This window comes from Saccostrea cucullata, unplaced genomic scaffold, assembly GCF_032062105.1.
Source record: "Saccostrea cucullata isolate Sc308-1 unplaced genomic scaffold, CSIRO_AGI_Scuc_v1 ctg4416, whole genome shotgun sequence".
NCBI lineage: Eukaryota > Metazoa > Mollusca > Bivalvia > Ostreida > Ostreidae > Saccostrea > Saccostrea cuccullata.
This window is the reverse complement of record NW_026937294.1, coordinates 9,156-25,823: the sequence shown is the minus strand read 5'-3', so window position 1 is coordinate 25,823 and position 16,668 is coordinate 9,156. Positions and strand designations below refer to the sequence as shown.

Genomic DNA, 16,668 nt, shown 5'->3' with positions numbered 1-16,668 from the left:
AGATGAAATGAGAATATTAATGTTAAGGAAGTGAGTTAAATAAATGTATTTTTTATCATGCTGCACTTTATGCTTTGTTTTCTTATGGACAAATTTCAACATTTCTTGGCAAGGTTTAAATTGCATAATGCACATTCATTCAATACGAAATCTGAGTTATAAATATCAAGGCCTATGCTATGGATCGTCTGCTAAATCAACATCATTGCTTCTTTTTGAAAGGGGCACAGGGCATTGGTTTATAGGGGGATAAGAATTGAAGAGTGGTTTGTAATGGTCATCAGGTCACAAACATGTTGCTAGGTAATGTAATACTAGGTATAACGATACTAGGTAATGAAACATAACATTCAAATATAGAATATTTATAGAAACAGATGTACTTTTGCTTCATCATAGCAACGGATTCTTCGAAACGGAAATTCGTAAGTACTAGCTAGTAGGAAGTAAAAATTAAACATAAGGTTCATCGTTATAAGGTTATAATGCTCAATAAAACAATGGATTCAACACTACGAAATACTTGACGAGAAAAGAAACTTGAACTGAAAATTAAGATATGGATATTGGCATCGGGGATGCAGAAAAATTTTTGGCGAAACCAAGCCAGCATTGATGCTACAAAGAGTAAGTCGTCATTGGTTAGATTTTAATCGTTATAATCATAACGAACAGTGGCTGAGTTATCATCAAGAGATAAACATTTTCTAGGGAATGAAACCATTTTGGTAAGTTAAAGTGAATAACATGTTACCATCTTGAGACCATCATACGAGTATTGTACAAATAACTTGAAAAGACTACGGAGTACATGTAGTGGTTCGTGTAATAACCTTTGTTTTTCTACATACACTCAAATTATTATGAATAAATACCTTTCATATGAAAAGAAATTATATATTTTGTATTTTCAAAACATGTTTTATGCATGCTTTCTTAATTCAGACTTAACTTAGTTTAGAAAGAATAATGTTTACAAAATGCAAAAGGAAGGACATGCTATGGAAAGACATAAAACTATTATTATAATTGTGACCACTTCGAAGTGATATTGATTTACAATCTAAATATAAATGTCACAGATTCGGCACAAAAAATATTTATTTACGTGCTTATAGTAATAAACCAAGAATCCAGTTAAAAATACTCTAAGTAAATCTTTGACGAATACTTCTAGTATAATATAATGCAAATCTGTCTTCTACCGTAAAGGCAAAAATCGTGGGGGTCAAGAATTTGGCGGGTACAGTGCTTATATACTGAGTGCAGATATTAAAACATGCATATTAATGAGATAAAAACGGTCAGTTTTTGGTCAGTAGTGAGGTCACATTAGGTCACTTAACCGGAAACACGTGTAAATACGAAAATAACAATGTCACAGGACCTCTCAAAACATTCACATCAGACACACAACAAACTCAGCGAACGTGCTTAATTGGCAATGCAAAGAGTATATTAAAATATAACATCTGTGACATAAAATTGAGAATAAATTGTTCATATAAATACATATATCAAAGATCAAAGAAATACCACGAACATTATTCTCCAATAAATCAAGAACATCATAAAAAATTATTAGATCAGAAACAAGTATCAAACCTGTGCAATTGAAATGAATATTTGACTCTAGAATGAAATACGTATTTAGACCACATCGACGTGTCGTCTTTCAAAGCCTAAACACTGTATATAAATGTGTATACATAAAGTAGCTGATGAATGTAGATTTTTATAGCTAGGCGGGGCTGTTCCACGATACTCCCTACTGCATATTTGAACTCCGTGATATTAGTGATAAAGCAATAAAATAGAAAACTGATTTTATTCATTGTATATTTAAAAAGTAATAAATTTATGACACAAACAAATTTATAATAAATAAATGGCTAGCTTTAATGCAGCGAAAGCTAAAATCGTCTGCCTTCCGTACACAGGTAAACAAACAAATTTACCCACTGGTGTTAGATAGAATAGCGTAATCGAGATATGGTGACCTAATTCGTTTCTCTATAGAGGAAGCGATTAGCAACTCTTAGTAGAATAGAAATAAAGTCATTGTTGTCGTGAATGATGCAGAATAACCTCCTCAGTCTCAAAATGTTGTTTTAAATACAAAGAGTCTCGGCTTTTATCTTTCAAACAACACTACTCGACCTCTGAGGTTATCCTGCTACATTCACGAAACGCGGACTTTATTTCTCAAATACAAAAACAGATCAGAAAGATTACATTGTATTTATTTTAAGGCGTTGAGCTTCGGTATCAGCAGGGGAATGGACCTTGCAATATTTTTATTTTGGATACTTCTAAAAGTATTGGTGAAGAGGGCTTCATTCAAATAAAGGCTATATTTTCTTCAATTATTGACGGTAAGTTAGCATAAGAAAAATGTGTTAATGATTAATATTAACATGTATTTTAATTTTGATGAAAATACTTTCAAGTTGATAAACTTTCGGTATTACAGATACACTTTATAACCATTTTAATAGAAAATAAAAGTTTTTAATTAATACTTAGTGCTAAAATCACCATTAACTGTAATTGTTTAAGGGTGGGTAGTTACTGGATACAAGTATTTTTTTTAAATCATAAGCAATAAGCCGATTAAACTTAAATCTACAGTTTGCAACTTTTTTGTGTTGATCTACATGTAGACGAATAAGATTACATACCGTACCTTGGAGTAAAATAACACTTTTTTGCATTGCTTTTAAATATTAAAAGTATGTAACATTTCTCATTTTCAGAGTTTGCCAATCATCCACAGGAAGATGAGAACATCGCTGTTATTGTTTGTGGAAAAATCACGAAATTTCAACATTACCATTCAAATCGTTACTCTGAAATTAAAGGTTGTCTAGGTAAACGTAATTGTATTGATTGTATTGCAAAATAACTTCTTATCTATTTCAAAAGATTAGATTTGTTGCAACTTTTATATAGAAGTATAATTTTCAAAATTTAAAAGCATGTCTTTTTTTTTAAATCATTACATTCATTATAAAGAAGCGTTGGAATACGGAGGACTCTCTCCACTGACAGCGGCTTTTTTATTGAGCATTGGAGCCCTTGAATCTGGTGCAGTTAAGACTATTCACATTATGTATTCTTAATTAATTGAATAAGAATTCATCCATTTTATTACATTTGTCATGTTTTGGTTTATACAATATATATATTTGCAAAGGCTACTCAAGAGGGATATGTGAATTCAAGGTTCGACCACGAATTATTCTGATATCTGATGGGAGACCAACAGACTTCAATATATTTTCTGATGAAGAGGATTCGCCTTTTTATGAAACCTTACAGGTAAGAAGTAATGATTAATTTGGTTTAAAATTTTAATTAAGGAATGAAGCTTATGTCACCTTTTGTTATACGATATAACATAAGTTGAAATAAGCTTCATTCCTTATAATTTAATTTCAATGTAGACAGTGATACAATATTTCTATTTATCCTTCGGAAAAAGGTTTAAAATATAGCATATTTTAAAAGTTAACGTCAAGCGGAGTAATACGTTTTTGACGTAACTCATTGTGACGTAGGCAAGTTATGCTATGCAAAATGGATAAAACTGTTTAACCAATCAAATAGCGTGTTACAACTGAAATTAAATTATTTGGAAACATTTTATTAAAAAATTAGTAAAAATTGCTTGCAAGATATGACATATCTCAGCGACAAACCCTCTTGCAAAAAGCTTGTTTGTCAAAATATGAATACCGGGTACGCCTTTTTAACTTAAACTTGGATGAAAAATTTGGAGGTAATGAACAGTATTCAAGCTCAAAAGCTCATTAAACATGACAAATTAGAAGAAAAGCAAACACGGACCTCTAAAACATCAGAGGTGGGATTAGGTGCCATGGAGGAGTGAGCATCTCCTGCCAACTGGTTACAACCATCATGGATTGATAAGAGAAAAATTGAAAAGAAGTAGTACAAAGAGACAAACCATAAACAATCTCTCCCTGTATTCAATTTTGATAGCTTATAAAGTCTGACTACATCCATCCTAGGCAAAAGATCATCTCCTGCAAGTGGTGAAACAGCTAGGGAGGCAGCATCCAATCTTCTGCATACCTGTAGGAAAAAATCCAGATGTGGTAATTTAAAATTGACCATTGCATTGACTAAATATAATCTTTAAAACAATTTTAGATTCTAAATATTGACAAATTAATAGTAGTTTGTACTTTTCTTCCAGGCATTTCTAAAATATTTAAGTTTAAAGGGAGGAAGGATCGTTTGTCCACATGAAGTTAAACAGATTGCAAGATACACTCATAATCTGGTATATACATGTACATGTATAATTCAAATAAAAAAAAATATGATGTATTTGACAAATATAGGTCTTCATAAAAATGGCGTTTAGAATTGATTAAAATTCATATTATTAGCATCCTTTTACAACTGAAAATTGAATACATACAACTGAAAGCAGTGGCTGATCTTATTTTAACAGAGAGCCACGGCATTGTTATCGGCCACACAAAACTTAAAAGGAATTAGTAGACAAACCATCGACTCATTCGCACAATCTAGCTTTCCCGGGACGATATTTTCAGATGAGGACAAGGTAATTTGTGTATTCATAAATATATATTTTGTATATCATTTGTTAACCTAAGGTATCCGATCCATAAGGTCGTTTAAAGCAATTGCTAATTAAACGCATTTAATTGATTTCCGAAAAACGCAGGGGGTAGGTCTTTTGACACTTTCCCCCAATTGCCGCGAGTATAAAAGAGGGGCGCACGTGGCGTTTTCCTCCTCTTGCTCGATAGCTTTCCCAGCGATTCTGCACTTTTGATAATTGTTTTGAAGCATTTAAAACCTCCGAGAACGGTTCAGCAAAAAGCGAAAAATCATGCCACCCATTAGAGCCAGAAAGTCCCAAGTCACCGCCAAGTCCACCATGGCAAGCAAGCGGACCAAGGGAGCCAGGCAGCAGCAGGGCAGAGGGGGAAGAAGAAACCTGACCGCTGTCCACCACGCTGACACCAGGGCAGACCCTGAGATCGAGGGATTGGTGACTGGTACAAGTGCCCAGGCCTGGGAGGAAAACATTCAAAGTTCCACGGGAATGGCAGAGGAGCATGTGCCGCTCACTATTAACAATAAGGGTAGGCAATTAGTCTTTTCTACTTTGTGGCCTGTCCCGGAGGAAGCTGCCCTGTCACCGGCAGGTAATTTCGGGGCGATGCCAAACATGGAGGTTTGCGCTGGGGACGATATAGGTGCCCATGTTCCAATCGCTTTAAAACAAAAAATTTGGGCGGGGAACTATATAAACTTAGCCCTGCTTACAAAGGGAAGCGCTGAACTGCAGCAGTTCGCTGCGGGTAGTAATTTTGTTCTAAATGATAAGGGGGAACTTGAGGCTAAGCCCAAAGTTTTGAATGAGAAGATAGCAACCATCGATAGATGGACTGACGCTTTTCTGTTATTCATGCATATATATATATTCAAAGGCACCCAGGGAGGGCAGCCGAATTGGTTCAATATATGTTTGTTATTCGCGACGCAGCGAGGAAATTTCCGGGCATGGGATGGAGAAATTACGACGAACAGTTTAGAGTGCGTCAAGCAATCTCTTACCGAAATTGGTCAAAATTAAATTCCGATTTATGGCTACGCTATAGCTGTCCCACCCAGGCCAGAACTTAGCCTCGCTGCGTCGCATGCACCAAACCAAACTGGAGTCTGCTTCAGTTACAATAGAGGCCGTTGCATTACAGCCAATTGCAAATATGTGCATTTATGTTCTATTTGTAAAGGAAAGCACCCAAAATCGAGTTGTGCAAAAAATGATACTTTTCGTACCTCAAAGGCCTCAAACAGCACCGCTGCAACCAATAAAGGTCAAAAACTTTAAATTAGCAAATTCCCCTATAAACACTGCAGCTGTAAAAAATTCTCTTACAAATTATCCGAATTTAGAAGTAGCAAAAGAACTTATGAACGGTTTTCAATTTGGTTTTCGATTGCATTACCGGGGTCCTCGAAAAAAAAACAGAAGCAGCTAATTTGCCCTCTTTTTATAAACATGCAGATGTCGCTAGAGACAATATCAAAAAAGAAATTGACAAAGGACGGATGGCTGGCCCATTTAAATCACGACCTATGTCAAATTTGCGAGTTTCGCCACTGCCCAAGAAAACGGAGGGGGAATTCAGGGTAATTCACCACCTCTCCTACCCTACCAATAACTCCGTCAACGACTTTATTGACGAAGAGCTTTGTTCGGTCAATTACACAAAATTTGACGAGGCCATTAGCATGGTTCAGCGTTTAGGGCGTGGATCTTACCTAGCCAAATCAGATATCAAAAGCGCATTTAGATTAATGCCCATTTGGCCCGGTGATTTTGAGCTTCTGGGTTTCAAGTTCGACGGCTGTTATTATTTTGACAAATGCCTCCCCTTTGGGTGTTCTATATCTTGTGCTACATTCGAGAAATTTTCATCGTTTCTAGAGTGGCTGGTACGCAAGCGAGCTACATCTAGAGAGGTTCTACACTATTTAGACGATTTCTTGTTCGGGGGTCATACGGCAGACGAGTGTCAAATGATAGTGGATAATTTCATTCAGGTCTGCCAAGAATTAGGGGTCCCAATAGCATGGGAAAAAAGCGAGGGTCCACAGGAAGTCATTACTTTTCTTGGGCTAGAAATTGATACTCAAAAAATGCAGGTCAGGTTGCCGGAAGAAAAATTGAATGAAATCAGCATGATTATTGAAGGCATATTGAAGAAACCGAAAACCAACTTGAAAACCATGCAATCTCTATTAGGTTATCTAAATTTTGCCTGCAGAGCAATTCCTCCCGGTCGCACTTTTTGCAGGCGGCTGTCAAATGCAACGCGTGGTTTGTCTCAACCCTATCATCATTTAAGAGTAACAAAAGAGATAAAAGCGGATTTACTTGTATGGCTGGAATTTTTTGACAAATTTAACGGTTTTGTGGTATTTCAAGGAAAGTTTTGGGTATCTAACATAGATTTAGAACTTTTTACAGATAGCTCGGCGCGTCGAGGAAACGGTTTGGGAATTTATTTTAGGGGTGCATGGACCTACGGTGTCTGGCCAGAGTTTTGGTTCAATAAGGGTTATACTAAGGATATCACTGTGTTGGAATTTTTTCCCATGCTTGTTTCAGTATTTTTATGGGGGGGGGGGGGGGGGGGGGGGGGGGGAAAGCTGCGCAACAAAAAAGTTTTATTTAGATCTGATAATGAATCAGTGGTACATATTGTAAATTCGATGACATCAAAATCAGAATTAGTAATGATCATGTTGCGAAAATTCGTTCTAAAATGCTTGCAGTTGAACATTTCATTTAAAGCGCAGCACGTCTCGGGCGTTCAGAACTCATTGACGGACAGTTTGTCACGTTTACAATTTCAGCGATTTCACAAGTTGGCTCCGGACGCAGACAGTCAGCCGACACCATTTCCAGGGGCACTTTGGACTATTTTCGAGACGAAATCACTCGATTGTTAGACGCAAGCATTTCAGCAAACACCATGGCTGTATACTTACAAGCTTTAAAGAATTTTAAAGACAAAACTACCTGATAAATGGCCAGTCCCTTCAAACCATATTCTGTTATATATAGCATATCATTCAGACACGGGCTCAGCAGCATCAACAGTTTCATCTTATATTTCGGGTATTAGCTATGTACATAAACTGAGACAATGGACCGACCCGGCAGATTTATTCATAGTTAGGAAATCTTTAGAAGGGTTGCGAAGATTAAATAAAACAAAAGACCACAGTGCACCTATTTCGGAAGAGCTTCTCGCTAAAATCTGTAGCGCTCTAAATCAAGTGTGTTATTCGGAATATGAAACATTCTTGTTTAGATCAGTTTTTACCTTGGCCTTTTACGGCCTATTTAGGGTAGGTGAATTAGTGTATACCTCGGAGCATTGCGCCCATGTACCCTTAACTATTAAGGATATAAAATTTTGTGTGTCAAAGAGCGTTCCTTGCGTCTCTATCTCTGTAAGATTCTCTAAAACTGATCAAACAGGAAAAGGTATCAATATTTTGTTACCATCTATTCACCAAAGAAACATTTGCCCAGTAAATAACTTGAAAAATTTTCTTGCAGTGAGAACACGTGTGGAGGGTTCATTATTCGTGCATAGCAATAAATCCCCGCTAACTAGATATCAGTTTAACGCAGTCCTGAGAAAAACCCTGTCGAAAATTAATCACCCGAATTCTGCTTACAAATCACATTCTTTTAGAATTGGAGGTGCAACGTGTCTTGCATTAAAAGGGGTATCACATGACAAAATCCAATTATTGGGACGCTGGAAATCAAGCGCATTCCTTAAGTATATTAGAATAGATATGATGTGAGCTTTGTAGATGAGTTGTATTTACCATATTATTCATTGCTTCTTTAGAACACCTTGTATGGATTGTGGGATCTTCAATTGTTTACTGGGCATGTAGATGGGCGGCTACGAATCTGACTACTAACTTACGCTTGGAAAATTTAGGCGTTCAGGTAACCTGGATTGGCAAAAGGGGCATGAAATGGGGGGAGCTCATTGACTCTATCGAGCAAAAGTTAACTAAATGTCCTCCTCCTGCATATTTAATTATCCACCTAGGGGGGAATGATATCACATCAATTAAGAGCGAGGTATTATGTACCAGAATAGAGCACGACATATATATGTTTAATGGCAAACAGATTAATGATATGGTCTGATATACTTCCGCGCAGAAAATGGCTAGGGGGTCGTGACATATGTTCCGTCGAACGGAAGCGAAAAAGAGTTAACAGAGCTGCTCGTAGGGCGGTCGCATCAGTAAACGGCAGAGTTATTAATCACCCTGATATAGAGTTTTCGGAGGAGGGGCTATACCGCGCTGACGGAGTCCATATGTCTGACGTGGGAAATGCAATTATAACAAACACTTTTCAATCAGCCATTGAAGCTTTTATCTCCTCTTAAATTTTATTTGTTGGGTGGCAGAGATGTATAGACATCTCTGAGTGGCGGATATGTCAGACAAGCAGAGACATTTGTCATCATTATATTAATTATTGTTTATGTATGATTATCTATTTTACGTGATTGGTAGAGCATGTTGTGGCTCGCTAAGGCTACCCTAGGAGCCAATACAAGCTTGCTATGGAGTGCACTAGGAGCTTGTGTGAGGGATCTGTTCGGTATAACAGTAACCTCGTACCCCGTTCGGTATAACGGGTGGTTATTTTTGCCCTACTCGGTATAGTGGGCTTACCTGTTCGGTATAACAGGTAGTAGCCTCGCTAAGGAATCCCCTAGGAGGCAATTACATATCCCAGCTGACTCGCTAAGGGGTACCCTAGGAGTCGATTTATAAATATTGTTACGCCTTGCTATGGATTACCCTAGAAGGCGAGGTGCCATAACGCCCGTTATCGATTTAGGTGTGTGGCACCCAATGATTGTTAAATGCTTGTCTGACATTTGTCATTGAAACAATTATTAAAGCTGTGGCCTTTATCATCCAAGAAACATGTTTTTTTATTTTTTCGGAAAATATTCTATTAAGGTCGTTTAAAGCAATTGCTAATTAAACGCATTTAATTGATTTCCGAAAAACGCAGGGGGTAGGTCTTTTGACACTTTCCCCCAATTGCCGCGAGTATAAAAGAGGGGCGCACGTGGCGTTTTCCTCCTCTTGCTCGATAGCTTTCCCAGCGATTCTGCACTTTTGATAATTGTTTCCCACCCACCACTCCCATTAATGAGAAATTAAATCTTAGTTGTTGAAAGGTTGCTACCTTATACATGTTAAGAATTTGAGATGCTGTTGTTTCTGCTGTTTATTTGTATTTTTCAGGTTACAATTAAGTATGGATGTTTTTGTTTATGTGCGCAAGATTGTGATATACAGGCAAGGGGACTGAGGAATGACGATATGTTGCTGTCGCAGCTGTACGGATATGTCAGACAAGCAGAGACATTTGTCATCATTATATTAATTATTGTTTATGTATGATTATCTATTTTACGTGATTGGTAGAGCATGTTGTGGCTCGCTAAGGCTACCCTAGGAGCCAATACAAGCTTGCTATGGAGTGCACTAGGAGCTTGTGTGAGGGATCTGTTCGGTATAACAGTAACCTCGTACCCCGTTCGGTATAACGGGTGGTTATTTTTGCCCTACTCGGTATAGTGGGCTTACCTGTTCGGTATAACAGGTAGTAGCCTCGCTAAAGAATCCCCTAGGAGGCAATTACATATCCCAGCTGACTCGCTAAGGGGTACCCTAGGAGTCGATTTATAAATATTGTTACGCCTTGCTATGGATTACCCTAGAAGGCGAGGTGCCATAACGCCCGTTATCGATTTAGGTGTGTGGCACCCAATGATTGTTAAATGCTTGTCTGACATTTGTCATTGAAACAATTATTAAAGCTGTGGCCTTTATCATCCAAGAAACATGTTTTGTTATTTTTTCGGAAAATATTCTATTAATAGCTTCAGATTCAATGAATTTGAACGCATAACAGATATATATTGGCTGAATATTCAGAATGTGTAGACATTATCTTCATGTTTTAGACTCAATACACATGTATGTAAGAGTGGAATGTGTCCTATTTTTTTTTACCTTGACCCCTCCTTGAAGAGTTATCCCCCTTTGATTTTAATCAATAAAATTCATTCTTAAAATATCTATCTGGTGAAAAATTATTTTTAAATCATATATCATATGCAGCTTTTCACTATAGCATTTTTTTATATTCAAAGTATTTGAATTTTTATTTTTAAAAATTTGCTTTATCCCATAGACCTGAATGCATTCTTAATTAATTAATTACCGATCAATTAATAATATTTTTGAAAGTTTCTCCTGGTAAATCCTTTTCTATTCTACACTGCTTTGAATTAGTTTCTGAGTTTTCAATATAGGATGGATATTTAAGACTAGAAAATTGTCCTTTTATGGATCGGATACCTTAACACAATTTTCTGTATCTTTGTATGAATAAAATATATTTCTATCTGAAAAGGCATCTTTAGACTTATGACAGTTTTGACATAATTCTTTGATTACATCATTACTCATACCAGGACGATATATTGGATATCTATACCAAAAGATCATTTTATACCATGGATCCTTCTGATTCAAACGACGAGGATGAAGAAGCGGATACAGAACTTGCTGAGAGAGACCCTTGTCTGCCAAACATAGGGACAAGAGTTACACGAGGACCGGACTGGCATTGGTCAGATCAGGACAGTCATGGTCCTGGTACAGTCATTGGACATTCCAAAAATGGTGTGTGTCATATTTAAGGAATTACTTTATATTTTGTTGAGTATACTTACATTTCTGAAATTGTAAATTTATTTTTTTTTAATGCTGTCTAATAGCCACGAGGCCTCACATGCTTATTTCAATAGTCTGCGCTCACTGACCTCAGAAACACAGACGAAATTGGCATGCATATCAGGCGATATAACCTTCAAAGATTTATCACAGAGAAAACAATAAGAAAAATAAACATTTCAACACCACTTCATAAATCCTGGAAAGAAAACAAACTACAATGGGAAATTTGACAAAAACTTTTTCAAATGACCCTATTTTCATATATTACTGTGAAATGAGATGCTGTTTGGTATCCTTTTTTCCTCTTTGTGTTCCTCTGACCCTGACCTTTCTAAATTAATGATATTACTGAAAGGTACCGAACTAAATCATTAAGCATTATGTTTTCTCTTCTTGGCACATTGTGTCTTCTGCTCGTCGTTTACTTGTATTTAACAACAGATTTAAGGACAGGGTAAAAACATATAATGTTGCTTTACCCAAGTTTAGACATACATGTAACCGTAAACAGTGTTTCTGAAAAACTGTGAATTAACAAAAGATATTGTTATTATGATGCTATTGTTATCTTTGTTAGCTGGATGGTTAAAAGTTGAATGGGACTCTGGAGGTAAAAATGAATACAGATATGGCGCAGCCTTGATGGATAGGGTTAAATATGAGGTCACTACTTGTTGTGAACCAAGAATTCTTCATAACACAATAATAGCAGTTGGATGTATAGTCACAAGAGGTAAAATTTCAAACACGTAAAAGTATAGACGTTCCTTCACTAATTTTTATTATGTAATCTTTTTATGAACTAAGACAAACTATTGATATTATAGGTCCTGACTGGGAACTTGGAGATCAAGATGGTGGAGAGGGAAGTCTTGGTTCTGTGTATCGGATCAAGCGGAACGGGATAGTTTTTGTGTGTTTTTGATTAATCATTGCTTGATCAATTAAATTTGGCTTAAATATCTCCAAATCCAAACTATGCCCCCCTTAGTTTTTCAATACTAATGGCTTTGATTAATTTCAATCTAAAGTTGAAATGACGTCATGACAAATTCGTCTTCTTATCATTTTTAACTTAAAATAGAAAAGAACAAGGTACGATTTCAATTCAACTATGGCCCGATATTTTTTTCTAAAATTAAGACATGTAAGAAGTGATGTTAAAAAAAAACCCAAGAAATTTTACCTTTCTGAATTGTTGAAATTCCAGGCAGTAAAAAAAAATTATTTTCCTAATATGACCTCTGATAATTGTGACGTCATGAGTTCATATTTTCTTTTAAAGTTGCAAATACATCAACTTTCAGTAGAATTTTCTTACAGAAAACTTGCAGAGCATGCATTGCCAAAAAGATTTTGAGATTTCTGATTTTTCAAATAATTTTACACAATATAATACAAAACTAAAGCGGTGACGGCTGCAGGCAATATTTTCTATGGGATAATAACCACGAAAATTTGTCAATGTGAGGATTTTCTGCATAAAACTTAGAAATGACGTCATATTTCTTGAATGGTTCTCCTTCATGTTATATTCTCTAATCATTAATCATGACCATCTTCTCAACTCACGTTAATACCAAATGCATAACTTTTCAAGAACATTAAATTTTTAGCACATATTTTAGTAAAGATCAAATCATACTTTCTTCATTATAAAAGACACGACGTTTGTCTTTGTCTTGGTTTATTTTCAGGTAAGGTGGTCAAACGGATGCTTAATAAATCATAGATATGGTTTTGACGGAAAATTTGACGTATTTATATGGTAACATTTTTTTCAAGAAATTTATATGAACTACAAATGTACGTTACTTCAGACAATTTGATATTTTAGTTTTGTGCATCAACTTACCAGCGTGACAGAATCAGCGACATTGTTATCAAATAGATTATTATCAAATAAATCACTTTATTTTGATTAAACCTAATATTTGGTGAAGACCGATGTCAATTTTCATTTTGAAGTAGCTAATGTGATTTACTTGTAGCAACGAAATTTGAAACTTTCTACGTGCATTAAAACTAAAACAAAATCAATGCACTTTGAAAAAAAATTCAAAGTGCGTCAAATATGGGACAAATTCAGCTCACTTTGAATTCGTTTTCCAAGTGCGTTAAAATTGGAGAGAAAAAAAAACGCTTAAATATAAATATATTTATTTGTATCACCGAAACATCACAAACATAAATTAAATGCTTTTAATGATTTCGACATTAATTCGTTGACAGTGATCCCTTCTCAGCAGAAGTGATTAGCTTCTTACAGACCAACTGTGATGTTACAAGAGCCTTAACCAGAACAGCATCTGAACGCCATCTTGGTAGGGCTTTAAAAGGTACAAAATACATGCATTGTTACAACGCACTTTGAAAAATTACGCACTTTGAAAATTTTTTCAAAGTGCGTTAAATTTGGGACCAAATCAACGCACTTTGAAAAAATAAAATTTCTTTTCAAAGTGCGTTGATATCGACCATATGAACACACTTTGAAAAAATGTGTATGGCTTGCATTGGTCAACATTCTTGAAAATTTTAGGCATGATACAATGTAAATAATCGAACCTGTTGGATAACTTTTTGGTGATAAGGTCAGTATGTAAAAGTAAGCGATTTTGATTTTTCCATACTTTGAAAATTCTTTCTCTCTTAAATGTTTCATTGTGCTTAATTTTTTCCAGTTTACATGTATTAAATGTAAGCTAAAATTTATTGAAAGTTTTCAACGTCACACCAGTTATGCAAATACATATATTTGGGTGTAGCGTATGCATCAGTACCGGGGGGAGGGAGTTGTCACACAAATGTATTGCAAAGATATACATAATATAGGAATTAAAAATTGGGGCTTTCATTGGGGAGGCGGTTTCCTCTTTCAATTTGCTACCTAAGTAAAAAAGAGTTGGTCTGAGAGACCTTCTATATACTCATCTTCTCCTTGTTCTCGATGAGGGTTAATCAATACATGTAAATTAAAACGTTTTTCGAAAGATATAATCATTACAATTGATTTTTTCAATTACTAAAAACTAAGTCTAGAAATTTTGTTTATGCGTATTGATATATTTCTAAAGTGCGCTAGGAGTCCACATGGTAAAAATGTTGATGTACACTCAACGCACTTTAAAAAGAATTTCAAAGTGCGTTGAGTGTGTCCAAAATTTAACGCACTTTGAAATTTTTTTTTCAAAGTGCGTTGATTTTGTTCCAATTTTAACGCACTTTGAAAATTTTTTTCAAAGTGCGTTGCCACAATGCATATTCATATAGATAGACCTAGGATTAATTTTAAGAATAGGTTTATCGTAAACACAAGGTTTCTTTGGTAGTTTATAATCCTTACTTAACATCTATATAAAAAGCTATGAGAAATTTCATGCTTTACTGAAATGCTGAATTGGAACTACATGTCCCTTAGAAACAAACATTGAAACTAGTTACCTGTTGGTTTTGTTTTTTTTTTTTTTTTGTTCTTTTCTTTATAAAGCTACTGATGAGACCGGTATTGGAGGGAAGGATAACATTGAACACGAGAAAGGAGGGCTGGGATCTCCGTGTCTGAAATTACCAAAAGGGCAGTATTTCAAAAATGACAGAGTTTCTGAGGATTCTTCTTCAGACATTGAAGCTGATGGGTCAAAGGAGTCAGAGACATATATTGCTGAAAAGCAATGGCTATGGCGAGATTACAACGGGAAGTGGACGCCATATCCAAGAAAGATAAATGACAGAATCAACAAGTGTTACAACAGAAATCCGCACTCTACAGTGGTGGTTGTGTTAAACAAACAGGAACAACGTACTAAATGATTTGTTTGTTTGTTTTTTATAATTATTGTACTCAGTATATTTTACAGCGAATTTATTATAAGTAAGATTAAAGTGTTAATTATGTTTCATAAGAATTCTAAACATTAAGGCTTTCATCTTTTTAAAAGAATATTCTTTATCTAGTATCTGCGATTCAGAACTGATCGATGATTTGGTAAAGAGATTATTTAGGGAAAAACAGTAATCAGAGTGTGTTCTTTGTGCTTCATCGATATACCTTATGTAAAAAAGGACTACAATCCGTCTTCATCTTTGAATTAGATATAAAAATACTGAAGACTCAGCTTTGTTGCTTGAAGAAATCTAGACAATTAGCTGTTCGTTTTTCTCTCCTTCAATAAAGAACATTATTTTAAAAAGGAATTTTAATGGTAATTTTATTTTTTTTAGTTACAGAGTTGTCATGGCAAAGAATACACAAATAAACCTAGAAACAAGGGAAACACACGAAGTGAAACTGGTGAAAAATTCGTGATTTATCAGGATTGAAAAAGGCCCACAATTTATTAATTACATGTAAATGCACGTAATTTTTACGAAACTGTAATAAATGTTTCAATCAAATATTCTCTTCGTTTTTAAAATTTATAAACGCTATTATTACTTTGTTAATAAATCAACCTAAAGTTACTTTTGTCGTCTATTGTATTGCAAAGGACATATACTTTTCAACATATTTTTTTAGACTTTGTATCAGTTCTTCAAATGCAGTGTAGTTAAAACTCTATCAAGAATGTAATACGTAGAAAATCTAAACATAAGAAAATTCCATAAAAAGCGATGGATGTGTTATATACATGTATATTATACAAATATAGCCCTTTCATGAGGTCGTTCCTTAGATATATCGACTTTGAAGAAAAGCATATCGACCGAGCACTTGGTCTATCCGCATTTATATACTTTAACACATGATGCCGTATGAATCAATGACAAATCCCGTTACAATATATGAAAATAATATATATAAATGTATGCACATATATAATTTTTAATCGGGGATTCAGGGACACGTCATTGTTACAATTCAAAAAACTCACTGTGGCAAACTTTGAAATCTTACACATTGAGTAATAAATTTGGTTACATAAAAATTATATTTAAATTTAAGATTAATGTCTTCGTGGTGTTGCTGACTTAATAATTATGTAGACACATTTTCTCTTTAGGTCAGTACAGAATAGTGTTTTTGTGCACATTATCTTAAATATCCATTTTTGTGGGTACATACTAACGGAAAAGGAGACAGAAGAGTAAACATAAATTTACATTGTATATTGACTCTCTTCTAATTCTTTCTCTGTGTATTGTTTATAGCTGTAATGTATTTTGCCTTTAGGCTTTTAGGCACATACATGTATATCTGATTTCATGTAAATCTGAGTTTACCATAGAGAACTGTGAGAGAATAAATAGTTTTATGGCACCCTCGCAATGGTAAGGTTCATGAATCAA

The 16,668-nt window shown here is 35.1% G+C and overlaps 1 protein-coding gene across 2 annotated transcripts; it reads left to right on the top strand.

Annotated features, from left to right (window-relative positions):
• The first annotated feature begins 546 nt into the window (after positions 1-546).
• LOC134247759 (uncharacterized) lies at positions 547-15,385 on the top strand. 2 transcript variants are annotated; one of them, XM_062730141.1, is made up of 14 exons: positions 547-627; positions 2,253-2,375; positions 2,757-2,870; positions 3,016-3,087; positions 3,197-3,321; positions 4,035-4,121; positions 4,223-4,309; positions 4,484-4,597; positions 11,115-11,325; positions 11,957-12,112; positions 12,207-12,292; positions 13,077-13,147; positions 13,612-13,718; positions 14,870-15,385. In XM_062730141.1, exons 1-14 carry the CDS (start codon positions 579-581, stop codon positions 15,190-15,192), a joined length of 1,725 nt encoding a protein of 574 aa, XP_062586125.1. In that variant the 5' UTR covers positions 547-578; the 3' UTR covers positions 15,193-15,385. The 2 variants fall into 2 exon arrangements, with proteins under 2 accessions (XP_062586125.1, XP_062586126.1); XM_062730142.1 differs by lacking the exons at positions 13,077-13,147; positions 14,870-15,385.
• Positions 15,386-16,668: the final 1,283 nt, after the last annotated feature.